General features: G+C 34.8%; 1 protein-coding gene across 1 annotated transcript in view; it reads left to right on the top strand.

Annotated features, from left to right (window-relative positions):
* PLCE1 (phospholipase C epsilon 1) overlaps positions 1–16,668 on the top strand; it is a 136,879-nt gene that overhangs the window by 20,177 nt on the left and 100,034 nt on the right. Inside the window, exon 2 of the mRNA XM_077784637.1 lies at positions 1,110–2,691. Within this exon, the coding sequence (XP_077640763.1) occupies positions 1,504–2,691 (1,188 nt within the window). The 5' untranslated portion in view covers positions 1,110–1,503. The remainder of the gene's footprint in view (positions 1–1,109; positions 2,692–16,668) is intronic.

The following is a 16,668-nucleotide window of genomic DNA, read 5'->3' as shown; positions in this document are numbered from 1 at the left end:
GATTAAAATAAAATTGTTAATAATAAATACTTGTGAAGAGTATCAAAATAAATTTTACACTTAAAATTAATCACTGAGCTTTCCTGCTTTTTATGCCTCCCATGATTTCTAATTCTATCCACAATGGATGATTTAATTATTATATGTAGCTGAAACAGTGATTTCATCATTTGCCTTAGTTTTCTGTTGTTTTTTGCTGTTGAAGCTTTAAAGTTTTGGGGTTTTTTTTGCTTGTTTCTATCGAATTTGGAATGTTCTAGTATGCCTTAATATAATGCCTACATTTTCCATAATTTTTATAATACGTTACGATTTTCAGTGGTAAATGTGGTAAACTAATGCATAAGTGCATTTGTTTAATTCACCATGATTTAGCTAGGTGAGTCTCTTTTAGTCTTCTGTTTCCTTTGTTGAACTGTCTGTAACCTCATATTTTCTAATTCCAAGCTTTACTTCTACTATGTTGCTTGCAGGAAAGTAGCTGAGAATTAATGGCAATGTTGAAAGGCAGGTTAACTTTTTAGCTTAAGGTGTACAAGTCAAGGAGTCAGAAGATTATTTCAGTTTTACTCTGATCTGTCTTCATGCTTTTTCAGTTGTAAACTTGTGGCAAAAATACTATGCTTTGTTTATGATTTCATGGTAACAGCATACAGTTTAAGGGAAGCAAAAAACATGTAACACCATGTAGCTGTAGTTGTAGTTCTGAACAGGAAAATAATTATTTTAAAAGACAGTGTAGATTTAAAAGTGAATGCATTCTTCAAAATGTTTTATCCTGGCTATGAGTCAGAAGAAATACGGAAGATACATTTTCTTTTTTCCCTTTTTATTTATGTGTTCAATTTCATTGTTACAGTTTCAGAATAATTAGTTTTCTGCAGTCATGTAGTTTTCCATAGTGAAGTGGAGAAAGCTATTTAAATAGGTAAAACATTACAGTGATGTTCCAAAATTCTTCTATAAAACTTTAAGACAGATTTAAATGTGCATTTTGGAATTCTCTAGGTCTCAGTACAATTAACTTGCATTGTTGTGTTTCTGTTTGTGATGGTGGATTTTGTGCCATGGATGCTGTTCAATATATCTATATATGTATTTTCTTACAGAAAACCAACTTTTGGAATGCCCTGTGGGGAGATGCATCTGTGACATGGAGTTTGTGTTTGGTCATCTACAATCTGAGGCAACAGTGTGTGTGCTATATGATAGAAGAATTAATTGTGGAGACAATTATAAGGAACTGATTTTAAGATGTTAGTGTCTCATGCCAAGTAATCCAAGTTTCGGATGCCTAGCAGCCCAAGAGTAAAAAAAAAATACTTTTTTGTAAACATTGGTGCAAAAAGAGCAAGCAGTCAATACATACTTTAAAAAACCATGTGTTCCCTGATTCTTTAGCACTGAAACTTTCATTACACTGAAATCATGGTATGAGGATTGGTGGAGAAGATCCTCCCCCCCATCCCCAGCACACATCCAGCAACTAGAGACTGTGTCAAGATGACCTCTGAGGAGATGACAGCGTCTGTTCTCCTCTCTGTGGTACAGGGTAAAGTGATAGCTGCCCAGTCAGCTGGAGATGAAAATACTGAAAATGCTTTGGACACCAGTGTTATAAGAAGACATGCAGCCAGTTCGGGAAGGCAAACCACACACAATCTGTCTTACTTACACAGACTTGAAGAAGAAAGTCTTCAGGGCTCAGTGCCCAAAATATTCCCTCTGGCCAAAGAACAACTGGCTAACGACAAGAGTAATGAAAATTTCTGGGAGAGGAACAGCTCCATCTCTGATTCAGTGGAATTTCTTAACATTAACTGTAACGTTGTACAGAAAAACTACAAGAGCAATATCTCCTGCAGCCAGTTGTATCAGTCATGTGCTCCTTTAGCAGGGGAAGAGGCATGCCTGGAAACTGGAATTCCTGTTTCTCTGGAAAGAGCCATGCTTGCTGAAATTCAGTTCAAAATGAATGGACCTTCATTAAGAAGCCAGACAGCAGTAAATAAGAATGACAGCAGTGATCCTGATAAAGTGGCCTTTTTTCACTTGCATTGTGCTAGTGAAAGGAATATATCAAAGGCTTTGTGTGGTTTACACAACAGCTTCATTTTGGATGACTGCTTGCAGCCCGTGAGTGATGGTGATGGTAACACCACTGGTTCCCCAGCCTGCACTTGCAGCATAATGCAGTTGACAAATAATTGTGAGAATAAAAATGGACAGCAGTTGTACGAAGATGCTTTAAGGGATAAGTACTTATGTCTGGAAAGAGCACCACAAAAGGTTAAAGTGGCGTGCTCAGGTCACAGCTTCTGTGGAAATAACTTTACTGGAAGAATGCCCTCAAAGCCCTTTCTGAGCCATTTTAAGGACTGCAATGATAACTGTGAAGAAGAGCTGGAAGAGGATTTTTTTAGAAACAAAAAGGAACGTTCTACATTATTAATAAGACGTTTCTGTAAAAATGATAAAGAGGTTAAAAAATCAGTTTATACTGGAACAAGAGCAATTTTTAGGACTTTACCATTGGGGCACATAGGAACTGTTGCTTGGAATTATGTTGAGCAAAGGAGAAACAACTGTGGCATGAAGATTTCTAGGATTACAACAGAACAGCTAACTATAATTCAGTCCCTAATAAAATGGAAATTTAATTCCAGTCCTGAGAAGTCTTTATGGTATGAGGTAAGCTTTTCATAGTGCTTTTTGAGTTTGTTTTTTTTTTTTTGTTTGTTTTTTTGTTTCCTTGTTTGTTTTGATAGCATGATTAACTTCCCATTAAAAAAGTACCTTCAACTAGTAAATACTTAGTAACACTGAATGGGATATTTGACTTAGCCACATTGGACAACCTTAAGCTGAACACAGCTTTTCAGAAAAATGTATTGTCATCCTTTGAAATTCTTTTGGTTTAAAATAGACATGTGGTAAATATGTCTATAAATATAAAAAATGTGTATAAAATATATACGTATATATGTATATACATATATATCAGTATAAAATGTGTATGGGTAATATTTATACATAGATTTATGGATACATTTATTTCTTGAAAAATATTCTTTGCATTTAAGAATATAACACAGCTATATACAGAATAAACAGATTTATGCATTTTATAGACATTTATATTTTAAACAGAAAAGGTATGTAACATACACTTATATTTTTCCATATATATGATAGGGGTATAATTATATATTATAGCTGTACACATTTTAATATATTTAATATATATAGCATATGTATTATACATATATAATATGCATATACATATACATATACATATATGTGTAAACATTTCATGGATATATTAAAGATATAGTTGTTCCATAAATATAATAATAGCATTATATATGAGAGTATTAGATTACAGTAAAAATTTTGTTCAGGAAAAGAAAGCTTAGTATTTCCTCAAGTTAAGGTATTTCTATTTCTGTTACACCTATTTTACAATAACAAAACAAGTAATACTTGAGTAATATACATTAAGGTGCTGATACTGCCCTTGTTTCTGTTCTCTTAAGTTACATAATGCAAGAAATTCTAAGTTTAGAATGAAATAATGAATGCATAAATTATTATTGTATGAATTACATAGCACATTCTTAATACATAATTTTAAACAGTAAAAGATTTTCTGTGCTGGTAGAAAATAAATAGTTGTTGATATAATCTATAAAAGATTTTGACCACTGATTATGGACCTTAGCAAAAAAAGGAGCTGTAGTTTTTCTCTGTTAAAATGTATGAATAAGCTTGAGGGAGGGGAAAATAATCAAGGCAAAGGAGTGTGTTGTTATATAAGCTATACTTATAAATTGGTCCTGAATAAATGGAAATATCTTCTCAAAGAAATTTCTAGCACTTATTGCTCAGAGTCTTCAATAACTTTCAGTAGGACTGAAATGGAGGAAAAATTACATATATGGAGTCGCAGAATCATCTATCATTTACATTCATGTAAGATCACAGAATCCTACCGTAAAATTGATCAAACAAATATGAAATTTTGTCAGTGGTAAGGGAAGCGAGGACTCTATGACTCCATAACAATTGTGCCCTCCTGTAATATCCTCATGTCCTTCTAGAAATTAGTATTTTTCCATTTAAATAGTTAATTGAAGAGTTCTATAAACATATGTTTGTCAGGTTTTTTACCAGGTTGCAGAGCTTTGTGGTACTGTTGATTATTGTGAAATTCACTGGTCAGTGGAAGAACAAACTTGCTGGGACAGCAGATGCAGCGAAGAGTGCGTGATCATTGTCCCACAAAGGGATGAATATAATTCTGTGGGTTTACTTAACATGGTGTATGTGTGGTACATTTAACTATCATTGAAAGCATCATTTTAAATTTTATGGGGGAGAGATGGGACAGTGTTTTGTAACTGAGATAGCTGAAGGTTTATATGTATTTATATTTCTTCATTGGATGTTTCCAATTGGACATGAATTCCTTAATTTTTATCATGCTTGCCTGTTTAACCACTTTCCACTACCACTGTATAATACTAAATGTAGAGCATTTTGGGGTGGGAGAGCTTTAATTTGAATATTTTTTTGTAGTCTATATATATATAAACTCAGAAACAAAAGTAATAAGTATTCACTGAATAATTACTTAAATAAAAAAAGTTCTTTCTGCAAGTCAGCAAAAGATAAACAGGCACTGTAAAGCACTTTGCATAACTGCAATGCACAGAATGTTTTTCTCAGATTTCTGACCATAACACATGGTCAGAAAAAGCTTAAACCCACATGTTTCTAAGTCTTTCTTTATCCAAATGGACATTAAGTCTATTTTTCTTCTTATCAACCTCTGATATAATCTCCTTATGTACAACATGCATCAAGTTCTCTTAGCATTGTTTTTGTGTTATTTTAGTGTTGAATATTGTTTCTGCTTAATATTTGTATGTTTATGGCTTATATTTTTAGCATTATGGATGGATTTACATAAACATAGAAATTAACTTAATGGATGTGACAAATATATGGACCTATTGAATGTATGCACTGGGTTAAAATAATTTAATGAATTATGGTCATTTGTAGGAATCTTTCATGAAGATAATCAAAGGAAGAAGAAAAAAGTAGTAAATGAATGTGGTAATTTGTTCTTCCTTTCCCCTTATCTCACCCTTTGAGCATGCATTCTGTTTGGAACAGCTAAGTGAACAGTAGTTCTGTTCTTCAAGAGGGAAAAAAAAGTTGGAGAAATTAAGTTTTCATAGCAGTACTGGTGTAACATGGAACAATAGAGACCTTTATGTTTTAAAGTAGGAAAATGTGGGTCTTATTTGTGCATATCCCTTACATAAAAATTCTAGCTTTAATAGAGGAAAGGCACTGAGCTGTCATTTGGTTAAGTGAGCTTTTCTTTTTTTCTTCCTCTACATAGGGAGGTGGTACTAAGGATTTGCACTATATAGAAAATACATGATGTTACATTTTTCTTTATGTAGCATATTATAGGTACTTCATAGGCAAATTTAGACTCCTCTGGATTAAATATATGTGTTGTATGAAGAGAGAAGATCTTTATCTTGAATATTTTTTCTAATTATACACTTAGTTTATGTAGCTAAATACAGTGCAGCATTTACCCTTATCAGATGGGCGTGTGTAACATGGCTTTTGTATCTGTTCAGGGGACATCTGCTTGTCTGTGTTGGAACAGTGCAAGCCCCTCACATTAGTACATATTAAGGGAGTCACAAGTGCAAAGTTTTTGCCATAAAACAGATGATGAGAGTGCAGGCCAGGCCCTGGGGTTGGCTTTGCTTGAACAGGTATCCACTGCTTGGGTTCAGCTCTACTGCACCGAGTTAGCAATCTGACTAATATCCAGAGTCAGAATTTCTGGGATCTGTGGGATGTAAGGTTCGTAGAGCTGAAATACACTTCATTTTTTTCTGATATGATGGTGGTTTTGTCGTGGTGGTAAAGTAATATGACAAAAGTAAACCTGTCCACCATTGACTAAGATAAGAAATCTGGGCAGCTCACTAGACTTTCACAGAGTGATTCTCTTGAGCTATATAAGTGACCTCAAGATCTGCAGATGACAGCTGCAACAACATAGTTGCAGTGCATAATAGCTAAATTCTTTAGTTAAGCTTATTTTGTAGGCATCAGTAGTATCTTTGCTGTGTCATTACATTCCTGGTGCCAGTAGTTTGAGCTTTAAGAAGCAAGAGCTCTGCTGCCTTGCTCAACTCTGCTCAGATAGAAGTTAACACTCTGATATACCTGACATTCTTCATAGTTGCTAAGGCACTACTAAAATGCCAAATACTAATTAGGCAACAGTTAAAGAAAATATGAATTGTCCCACATCTGTTCCCACGGAGAACAGTGATTCTGTAATAGATTTATCTTGTGGGAGTTTTTCATAGTTCATGTAATGATTTGGTATAGTAGTTCAGCATTTGTTAGCATCAGGATTTTGGCTTTTTTCCCCCTGTAGTGTCCATGGTGTTTTTATGACTCATGTGTTACATGAATGTAATGCAAAGATTTGTGATATGCATGGCTAATGTAAGGAGTCCTGTGTTAAGATTTCTTTATTTCCATAAAGTTGAGCTATAATCAGTTGGTGATATCTGTTAACAAAAAGTTAAGGAGAAAAAAAAGATTTGGAAGTAAAAAACATTTATTTTTTGTAGAAATTTTATACAAATCTATATTCTAAAATTTTTATTAATGTGGAATCTAAAATACTAATCTTGGATAATATTTTTTTAAAAATAGAGCTAGGCACAAGTTGTTTTCTATTTAATAGATAGTATTTTAATTGTTGTTTATAATGGATTTTTAATTCTTAATAGATTCTTAACTACAGTAAATATTTTGTAATTAATATAAATATTGATTTTAATTTTGAACCTGTAGAAAGAACTCAGTTCCCTCCCTCTTCTGTCCTCCTCCACTCCAGAGCTGTATCAGCAATTCTAATCAGTGCATGCTTTTGTGACATTTCTGAAAATACAGATTGATTATTTCACTGTCAGTCACAGAAATAATGTCTGCTTAGCCTGTTTCAAGAACAGTTGCACTGACCAAATGCAGGAGCTTGTTACTGCAAATGCTAACAGATTATTAACAAAGGAAGGGTTAGTAATGCTCTGTGTGTAAGAACACTTTTTGGTTGTTTTTCTCAGGTGTTGAGTTAATTTGAACTTTTAATTGCCAATATTTTGTCAGAATGAAGAGTGTAACCCTCTTTTATATATAGTAGTATCTTGGAAGATAAACTTTTCCAATGCATTCAAAACATCATTTTTGAAATGAAGAGGCCCATGTTGATTATTAAGAAGTGAAAGAAAAACCTGAAAGCATCTGATTATCCTCTGTGCTAGTATTAATAAGCAGCATAAGAGTCCCTGTTTATGTGCTGTGTCTCATGTGCATGACTGATCTGATTTATTAGACAGAAAGCTTGTGGAGTGTCCACATGAAATCAACTGGACATGAGTCTTATTAGTAAAGTTACTCTATCAAATTCTATGAGGTTCACAACCCACAAAGTACCAAAAAAAAAATCATTACTGACTTTAATTTCTGGATTGTTTTTAATTGTTTCTATAGGAATTTCAGGTCTGGGTTTGCTGTCATACCATCTTTCTGTTAGAATTATGTGCTTTTCCCACAGATTTTACTTCTTGCTACATATTTTAAAAGACGGAATTCTCTAAATGGACTTTTGCTCTCTTCCCTCACAGTTTTCCCTGCATACCTGAAATCTAACATTGCTCTTCAGGCTAACATTTATGCTGTACTTATACTTCTATTTAGCAGAAAAAGAGGCTACTTTGTGATTCTTTGGTGTGGACTACAAGCATTTTTGAGATTTTTCGGCTTTCCATTTTGAAATAAAATTTCTAGTCTAGCATGCTGAAAGGAATTTACAGGAAATAATGACATAAAGCAAATAATCTGCAAGTGGTTGGAGTGTTTCTCCACTCTAACAATAATTTTTTCATCTGACTCTGCATGAGTATTTTGCCTATTAAAATACCATTGTGCTTTTTAGACATAGAGGTTTATTTACTTATGGTAAAGTAGTTGGTAGGTAAGAACAAACAGGTTTTTATTCTACCTGGACCCAGTATTTCTTGTTTCTTTGTTTGAAGAAAAAAGTTAATGAGCAGAATTGACTATTTGGAAAAAAATCAGGGGAGCAGGAGAAGAGCCAAATAGGCATGAAATTATGTTTTCCCTTCAGTAAGTACTGTAAAAATAAATTGAACTTTTAAAAATGAAGCTCTATACTTGTATTTGCTTTGGGTTGAGTTACTCCAGCTTTAAAGCTAGCTTTAAAACCAGAAAATTTACCCTCTTTCTGTAGAAGTCATTTTACTACCATAATGTGATAGGGTTTGAGCTAAATCGCTTAATATTTTGTATTATTTTACAGTTGCCTTATACCTTTAACAACATTGGGCCAAATTATGAACAATAAGCTTTAGCTGTGACCACACTTAGGTATTTAGAGCCAATAGTGTGGGAGTCTTGGCAAGAGCATTATATTATGCTTTCAGTTTTTCCACATTTTCTGACTTTCCTTCTAGTGACTGTTCATTAACTGTAAAGAAGCATGAAGGTCTGGTTCAGAAAATCTCCCTGCAGCATATTAAAGGGTTCATTTCAGAGTGTTAGAGTTGGACACTTTTCTAAATTCTTTCTCAGTTGAAACTAAGTTATCTCCATTACCTGTATGAACTGTTGAAAAGTTGGGTTGTTTACTCTGTTTTAAGTTAATAAAAACTGTGCCATATAAACATGATTAACATGATTCTGTTGGTGAGTGAATAACTAAAATCTGAATATATGAGATTTCACATACATTTTAATTTATATTGCTTTTCTACAATCTTTCAGAATCTTAAAAAAAAATTTTTCTAAAATGAAATAAGCTTGGCTTGACAGTAATTGGTAGGCATATACCTTACCAGTATGATATTTCAAGAACAACTTCACTGGAAAAGTTCACTGGAAAATTTTACTTGCCACAATAACTAAGGAATCCTCAGTGAGATATGAGGCTATTTGTTTCTCCTGTGTGTGAAAAGTGACTGGATAATGTACAATTATGAACCTTCTGGTCATGAAATTTTCTTGAAAATGTGGACTAGTGGCAACCTAAAAGTCGAAATAACAATTGAACATAATACAGCCATGAAGCACTGTCCCAAGTATGTATGAGCTGGCCTCTGGAGTGACAGGGGGCTCTGAGGGTGCTCCCACACCAGTCACAGCAATGACACCAGTGCAGCACTGGGACCAGGGTGACTCAGGGCAGCGTGACAGCAGACAGCCTGCATCAGGAATGCTGCAAGTGGGGCAGGGCTGGAAACAAACATTTAGCCCTGGAATTTGTAGCCACATTTTTATTTTCTTTTTTTTTAAATTTTTGTTCTAATAATTTCACTAGACAGTGATACAGTTAGACGCTCTTATTTCCCTGAAAAACACATGTATCAGACAGTGCTTTTATTGTCCTGCAAATTGCGTGAAAGTAAAAATTTGTTTAATATTTTCAGCTCTAACTAGATACATTAATTTTTGAACTGAGATTGAAGACTTGCTTTTAGTATGGAAAATTCTGAAAGATGAAGACCTACAGAGAAGGTTGCTGTGATAGCACAGAAGCATGCAAAAGCCATGAAAAAGTTTATTTTTGTCTTGAAATCAGCACCTGCACTTGTTGCAGGACTCTGAATATTCTAATGAATTCTCATTAAAGTAGGGTTTTTTTTTCTCTTAGCTTTTCCAGTAACTGTAATGCCTGTTGAGTGTTGCTACCATTTGGACTTTGAATCCACAGTAAAATAATGTAATCTTCTTTTAAGGTGATTAAAAGTGATTGCTATGTACTTGTTATTTTCATGCTAGTCTCTCAACACTGTAAATATTGTTTTCGAGCAATCAGAATGGATACAGACCTTCATTAGTAAATAGTGGACAAAACAAAGGATGTATTATTAGCTGCTCTAGTTTCATGTTACAGCAGTCATTGTACTTAGAGTGTTTAGGAATTCCCTTCAAGTATTAGAGAATGGGTGAAATCTGGTCATACTATAATCTGTTTAAAATCTCCTACTGGATTAATGTTACTTGGAGCGAGAAAAATAAGCATGTGCATAATGAAGCTATTGGGTTCATGTGAACCATAGTTTTATGTCAAATGTTTTAAGAGACAGACATGTGCCAAGATGACAGACAAGCTTAGATTAAGCATTTTTAAAACGATAGTTTTTAAACTATAAATATTTTAAACTAAAAGTATTCCCTATATAGATATGTGTAATGCATTGTAATATAACTCAGGTGGGATCATGAACTTAATAAATAAAACTTCCCTCAGTCCCCATCAGTAATGCTTATGCTGTTTTTTACTGTTCATGTTATCACACTGCTTGGAAGCCCTGCTTCTGGACTCGAATTTCTGTCCTAGCTGTTCTACAAACAAGTGATGATCTCATCTGTTCTCTAGACTTCGAGGCAGTTAGTTGTTAGTGAGCTCACTCAGAGTTTGGGGAAGATAAATGTCTCCTAAACACTCTCCATATGCTGTGGCTAAATTTCCTTTTATCCTCAGCAAGCTCAGTAGCTGTGTACTGCACTGTAGTCTGCAGAAGAGACATATCCTGTAAGTTTCCAGTGAAGGGGAGGGGTGGAAACCCATCTTCAAATTTACCTACCAGTTATTAATATTAGGGAATTTTAGAGTTATGAGCATAAGAGCAAAGAAAAAACAAATTTATAATAAAAATATATATAACCAATTAACTATGAACTACTTCTTGGACGAATAAAAGTCTGAATGATAATTCTGAAGGGTTGTGTTTCAGTGAAAACATAAGAATGTATCTAAGGCTTGGAGAACTGCTCTAAATCTGATTTTGTGTTAGATCAAGAAAAATTGCTCCAGAGCAAGCTGTCCTCAATCTCCTGTTTTAAATTAGGAGTTTATCTTGAGTAACTTTGCAGACTTAGAGTACCCTGCAGCATGATTGAGGCCATTGTAGCTCTGACCCTTGCATATGTGAGATTTTTTTACTTTATATAAGCACATTGCTGTTGTCATGGGAGCTGTAACATCGGACTTCCTGTCTGTTGTTTGCAATCTTGGGATTGCACTGGTGGCTTGTGGATGTCAATGTATGTATTTTCAAGGGAAAACATGTTATTTCATCAACATTCAGAATATTTCCCTTTTAGGAAAGTAATTTGTATTCTGGGTTACCTGTGTGTTCTTTTGAAACTTACCTCACTTAAAATACAGTCAGGAGGAACTACAAGAGTGCAAAACCTTTTGCTATGTGAACATTGCATGGAGATGTAGTGATTTGCTGTCAGCATAAAGGAATAGACCACAAAATGGTCTATTCACACCAAGTCACTCAACAAGGTTGGGGCTGCAGAAAAGATAGAGGTTATCTATAAGCATGAAGTATAACATAACCATATTTAACAGCAGTGTATTAATTTTCTTATATTCCGTAAGTCCAGAAATAGAGGGGTTTTGTTTCCTTTTTAAATTGTTTTTCTTAACTAACAGATTGTGGATGGACATTTCTTATAGTTTGAATGTGTTTGAGCAAAAAAGTTCTTTCATCTTTAGTGGGCATTTGTGAATCATTGCATATGTAGTTTAGCTTACACAGTGTTTCTTTGCAGTTGGTTTGTAAAAACTGCAAATCCAGCCTTTGTAAATGATAATCACTTTAGAGTCATATTTTTTCTAGTTTTGAATAAATTTCTCATCACACGTTGGTTTTGACCAGCTGTTTCCTGTTTTTTCTCCCAGTGGTTCAGCTGCTGAGGAGATAAATGCATCAATGGTTTCTTTCAGAATTAAATTAACTTTATAAAATTATGGAAGAGTACAGCAAATATGTTGGACACCATTACAAGTATGAAGTTATGCTGAAATTAAAGAGATTAAGTACTGTTTGCTATACCTAAAGAAGTTTCATATAATACAGGGCTTTTGCTACACCAGGAACTCACTTGATATAGAAGAATTAATCCAGCATCGGAAACACAAGGGTAAAGCTTTGTGTGGGGAAATTGGGTGTGTGTGATGGAATTTTTCAAGCAGTTCCAAGTTTTTGTGTTTGCATGAGGATATTTTGATTTATCTGGTATATGATGTACATAATTACCTGACCATTACATCATATTTGTCCTGTTCTGCCACCCCGCAGGTTCTGGACTGCTTGAGATAGATAATAGGTTCATTTTTGTAATCATACAAATAAGTTTGTAGTTTTAAAACTGAGTTTGATTTATATTTTCAGAATAAAGCAGGGCTGGTGTATCAGGGAAGACAGGTAATAGTTGGTATATTACCTGCCTTTTAGAACTGGCTTCTTCAGTACACTTTGTTTCTGTTTTGTTCATGGTGAACCGACTCCATATCCACATAGAGAACAGCTGTGTTTTGTTCTTGCTTCAGATGTCTTTCTTCAGGACCTTTGAATGACTTAGTTACTAACCCGAAAGGTGTTTATATAGATAATAATGAAAATATTGCTCCCTATCTTCAGATTTGAAGTAATTTCTGTGTAGGATTGTGGAAGGATCACCTGTTGCCTCAGTTTTTTTTGTTCTAGAGTAGCAGGCTTTCTGTGGCATCCAGCCGCACCTGTCCCTTGTGCTGTTTTAGTCCTCCCTGGAAAGCTGAGTGGTCAGTTTTTATTTAGTCTGCACCCTCTGGCACGATAGAAAAGCACACAGAGACAGTTGGTAGCATGTCTTCTCCCATGGTCAGTCCCCTGGATTGATGGCTTTAAATATTCTTGACTGTTAGGTCACTGAATTTCTAATCAGTGAGTAGCTGAGGAGGAGCTGGGTCCCAGCTCCAGAACCTCAGAGCATGCATTTGCTCTCTTGGACAAGATACCTCAACTATTTTATTTACCCATTTGTAGGCCTTATTCCATTCCCATTTTCATGGCTCTGCAGTCTTCTGCACATGCTAGCCTTAACAGTATCAGTTAACATCCTCAGGATATATTTGCCATTTGAAAAAGTTTCACCACTGCAGTTTGCACTCTCTTCATTTCTCTATGGCTTTTCCAGGCTCCTTCTCCCCAGGTTCCATTTGGTGGCTGACTCCAAGATCTGTTCTCTCTTTCAAGTCTTCCTGGCCTTGGAAGTCTCCATAGGAATTCTCACTCAATTCAGTGATAGGAAGGGGGAAGCATTTTCCTCTCTCCCTCGAAAGTTCTAGTTATTTATATGTCCTCCTAACTAGTTTTGCTGTTTTTACATAAAGCTTATAAAATAGTTTTCTGATCTTGTCTTCTAATGCTATTCTTGATCTTACTATTCCCTACACTGGTGGTCTTTGTGGAGTCTCCTTTATTCTTCATTTTCTTTATAGAGGGAAAGCATTTCCCAATATATTTTTCTTTAGTTCTCTACTATTAGATAGTACTTTTTTGTAATACTCACAATCTATGTTCAGCTAAGTCTGGCATTTAAGGCTGAAGTTCCTTCTACATGAAAATTGCGTGGTCTTAATGGGCATTCCTACTTATGTAAGTCCAGATTTGTGGAGCTCAAATTCCAATGTGGCATCTGTCCCGTTTTTAACTATTATATTTCAAAATTTTGTTTTGTCCTTTCCATTGGGTGATTGCTATGCAAATTGTTATACTACTACATTTTAGGACTGCAATTTCCTTTCCTAAAGAGCTGGTATTTTTGGCCAAAGTTAAATCAAAATATGATAGAGCATAGTACATTTGTAAGGGTTTTTTTTTTCTACTGTACTCATTAGGAAATAATAAGTATTTGCTAATTAATATTTATGTTAGGCATTGATGACCAGATTCCTCTAATCCTTGCGGAATTTAAATTCCGCCAGTCTGCAAAAAACCACAAGGAAAACAACAACCAAGATGAAAGCAGATTCACAGGACATACCCATGTGGTTGTGACTCAGTGGATCGAAGAGAATAAAAACTTTAAAACCCCCTTTTTTATTATGCAAAGGACATGGAAATTGATTTAACAGTAGTGGGCGAACTTGCTAATGGGACATCAAAGGTAGTTAACGGAAAGAACTAATGAAAAGGAGTCAGTGTTCTATGAAAAACTTGGAAGGAAAATAAAAGATAGTTGACAAAGCATCCTTTGAGTTTTGGGACTTGAAAAATGTAAGAACTAAGAGATTTGCTGGTTTTCTGTGGTGTATGTAAACCAGTGCTAGTGCTGTCATGATAGTTATGTACAGAGTTTGTACTTTCAAGTAGAAATATAAAGAAAATGAATAGAATTTTTAGAGAGATTACCAGTCATCATTTGATTTTTAAATCATTGTGAATTGAGACACTTTGGCAAGGCTTGAGGTGACAAGGCCAAGCATGTGTGGCAAGGCACAGTAGTTGGGCAATTTTACTACCTTCTTGGGGTTTCAATTAGATGATATTTTATAGGGTTTTTTCCTCAACAACATTTCTGCTATGGAGAATATTTGATAAACTGATCTGCTTTTTAAAAAATGGTGGTTAGTTTAAAAAAAACCCCAGATCTTCAAGAAGAGGTAGAGTCTCAAGTTTGATAAAAATTGGTTTTAAATTCTTACCTGGTCAACAAATGAAATTAAGTAATGAAATAGGATGACACATAATTTTGGAAAGCTTAGAACAACAAAGTTTCTTAGAGACTAAGGTGAGGCATATAAAAATATTTAACACTGCTGCTGCTATGTTGAGTCTCTGTGCTTTCCAGAGACTTGCAGACTTCACCTTTCTCCCAGAGACAAGAAGCAGAGCTTCCACGATTCCTTGCTCCTGTATTACCATTGCCATGGTACTAGCAGTAATTGTGCACATACAAGAAGAGGTTTTTGCTTGCTTGGCTGACATTTGTGTGTCATTAATAGATGTGCACCACAGCTTGGAAACACATGACTTTGTTGGATCAAATTCTGAAGTTTTTGTCTGAGATTACATTATTTGCTTTATGTTCTGTTGATTAATACTATGTTGGGCCCCATAAATACAGTGTAGACGATAACTTGTTCTCATGTTTGGAGAACAGCCTATTAGCATCCCTTATCTCTTAGGCTTGTCCTGAATCATATCATAGAGCTTCTCTTTGTGCCTGTGTCAGTTCCAGCTGCTTGGGAGGGAGTCCCACCTAGCCCCTGCTAGATGAGCAGGGGCTCAATAGTACAGCATGTCTGCAAGACTAAAAAAAGTTTTAAGGTTGACAGATACTTTTTATAAAAACCTTGCCATGTTGTTAGGCCAATATGTTAAGATGGTAAAGTCTTCAAGACCCATTAAGACTGGGGAAAAAACTTCTTAATGACTTGTCAAGATTACCATTGTAGGATAACAAAGGGTTTGGGGCATATTTTCCTAGAATAGATTATTCATTATTTCGTAATGTGAAAAACAATACTATATTTTCTTCTAGATTTACCTCATTGTGATTTTTTTTCATTAAGAAACATTCATGAAATTGATTAAGCATTGACAAAATATTAACTGGAAATTTGAAACCACACTGTTTTTGAAAGACAGCAGTGTTGTTGCCACTGAGCATCTTGCAGTTTTAATTTTTCTAATTTTTAATTCACTTTTCTAATTTTTAACTTTTTATGCAAGCAAACACTATAGGCAAGTCACTGGTACCAGTTTTTTTCTCTAGCACAGAAGTACTTATTAACATACTTTATCCAGTTTTCTCGTCTATATGATCAGTAGTTAGACGATCTCCTTATTAGTATGTCCATTAACATCTGGTCCAGCAGTTGATCCTCTGCATTTATTGACATACAACTTAGGTAAGAATAAGGGGCATAAAGTAAACTTTATTTTGTGTGTCCTGCCTCATGTTTGGTCATAGGGTTTGCTTGGATCAAATGGCTCTAGGATTTGTACATCCCTGGTTCAAGGACTATTTGCATTTTGCTAATTGTTTCAAGTTGCTCCTCTCCAGCCAGCTGTGGTCATGTTGTCCAACACAGTGCTTTTAACTTAGCCTAATACCACGGACAGATACAATTGGTCTGACTGACATCAGCCAATGAAAGCATGAAAGTTTGAACTACTTGTCGGAGTTGAGTCAAAACAAGAGATGATCTGAGAAAGCTTTGTTCATACAGTAGTTCTCATTGTCTTTTTCTGAAGTTAGAATTCACACTTTGGTGCTATTCAGAAAAATTGCAGCCAAAATCATGTGTTTAAAATAGACATACAAATTTCCTAATAAGTCTACTGGATAAAACTACCATTTCAAGATGCTGAATGCCCTGTGTTCCTCATAATCAGACCAGCAACAGTTAGAAGTCTTAGGGATTAATAGGTTTGATTTTTAGGAGTCCAGTTTGAAAATTTGGGCTTAAGTTCCACTGAAACACTCTTTTAAAATATTGACAGGGCTGCTGCATCACTGTCAACACTGATTTCCACTTAGACCTGGTTTGGATGTATACATGTACATACATATATAATCACAAGTAACTGTGAGTATGTGGTATGATACCCATGATGATAAAATTTGTCTTTCTGCAGTCCTTTTGACAGTAAGACTTCATTAGATAAGAATCTTTATACTGTATTTATGCTGACCCAGATCTCTGCAAGGATAGTTTTACAGGTGTAACTGTCCTAACAGAACTGTGTTAGC

The sequence above is a fragment of the Lonchura striata genome, chromosome 7 (genome assembly GCF_046129695.1).
Source record: "Lonchura striata isolate bLonStr1 chromosome 7, bLonStr1.mat, whole genome shotgun sequence".
Classification (NCBI taxonomy): domain Eukaryota; kingdom Metazoa; phylum Chordata; class Aves; order Passeriformes; family Estrildidae; genus Lonchura; species Lonchura striata.
This window is presented reverse-complemented; position numbering and strand designations above follow the sequence as displayed.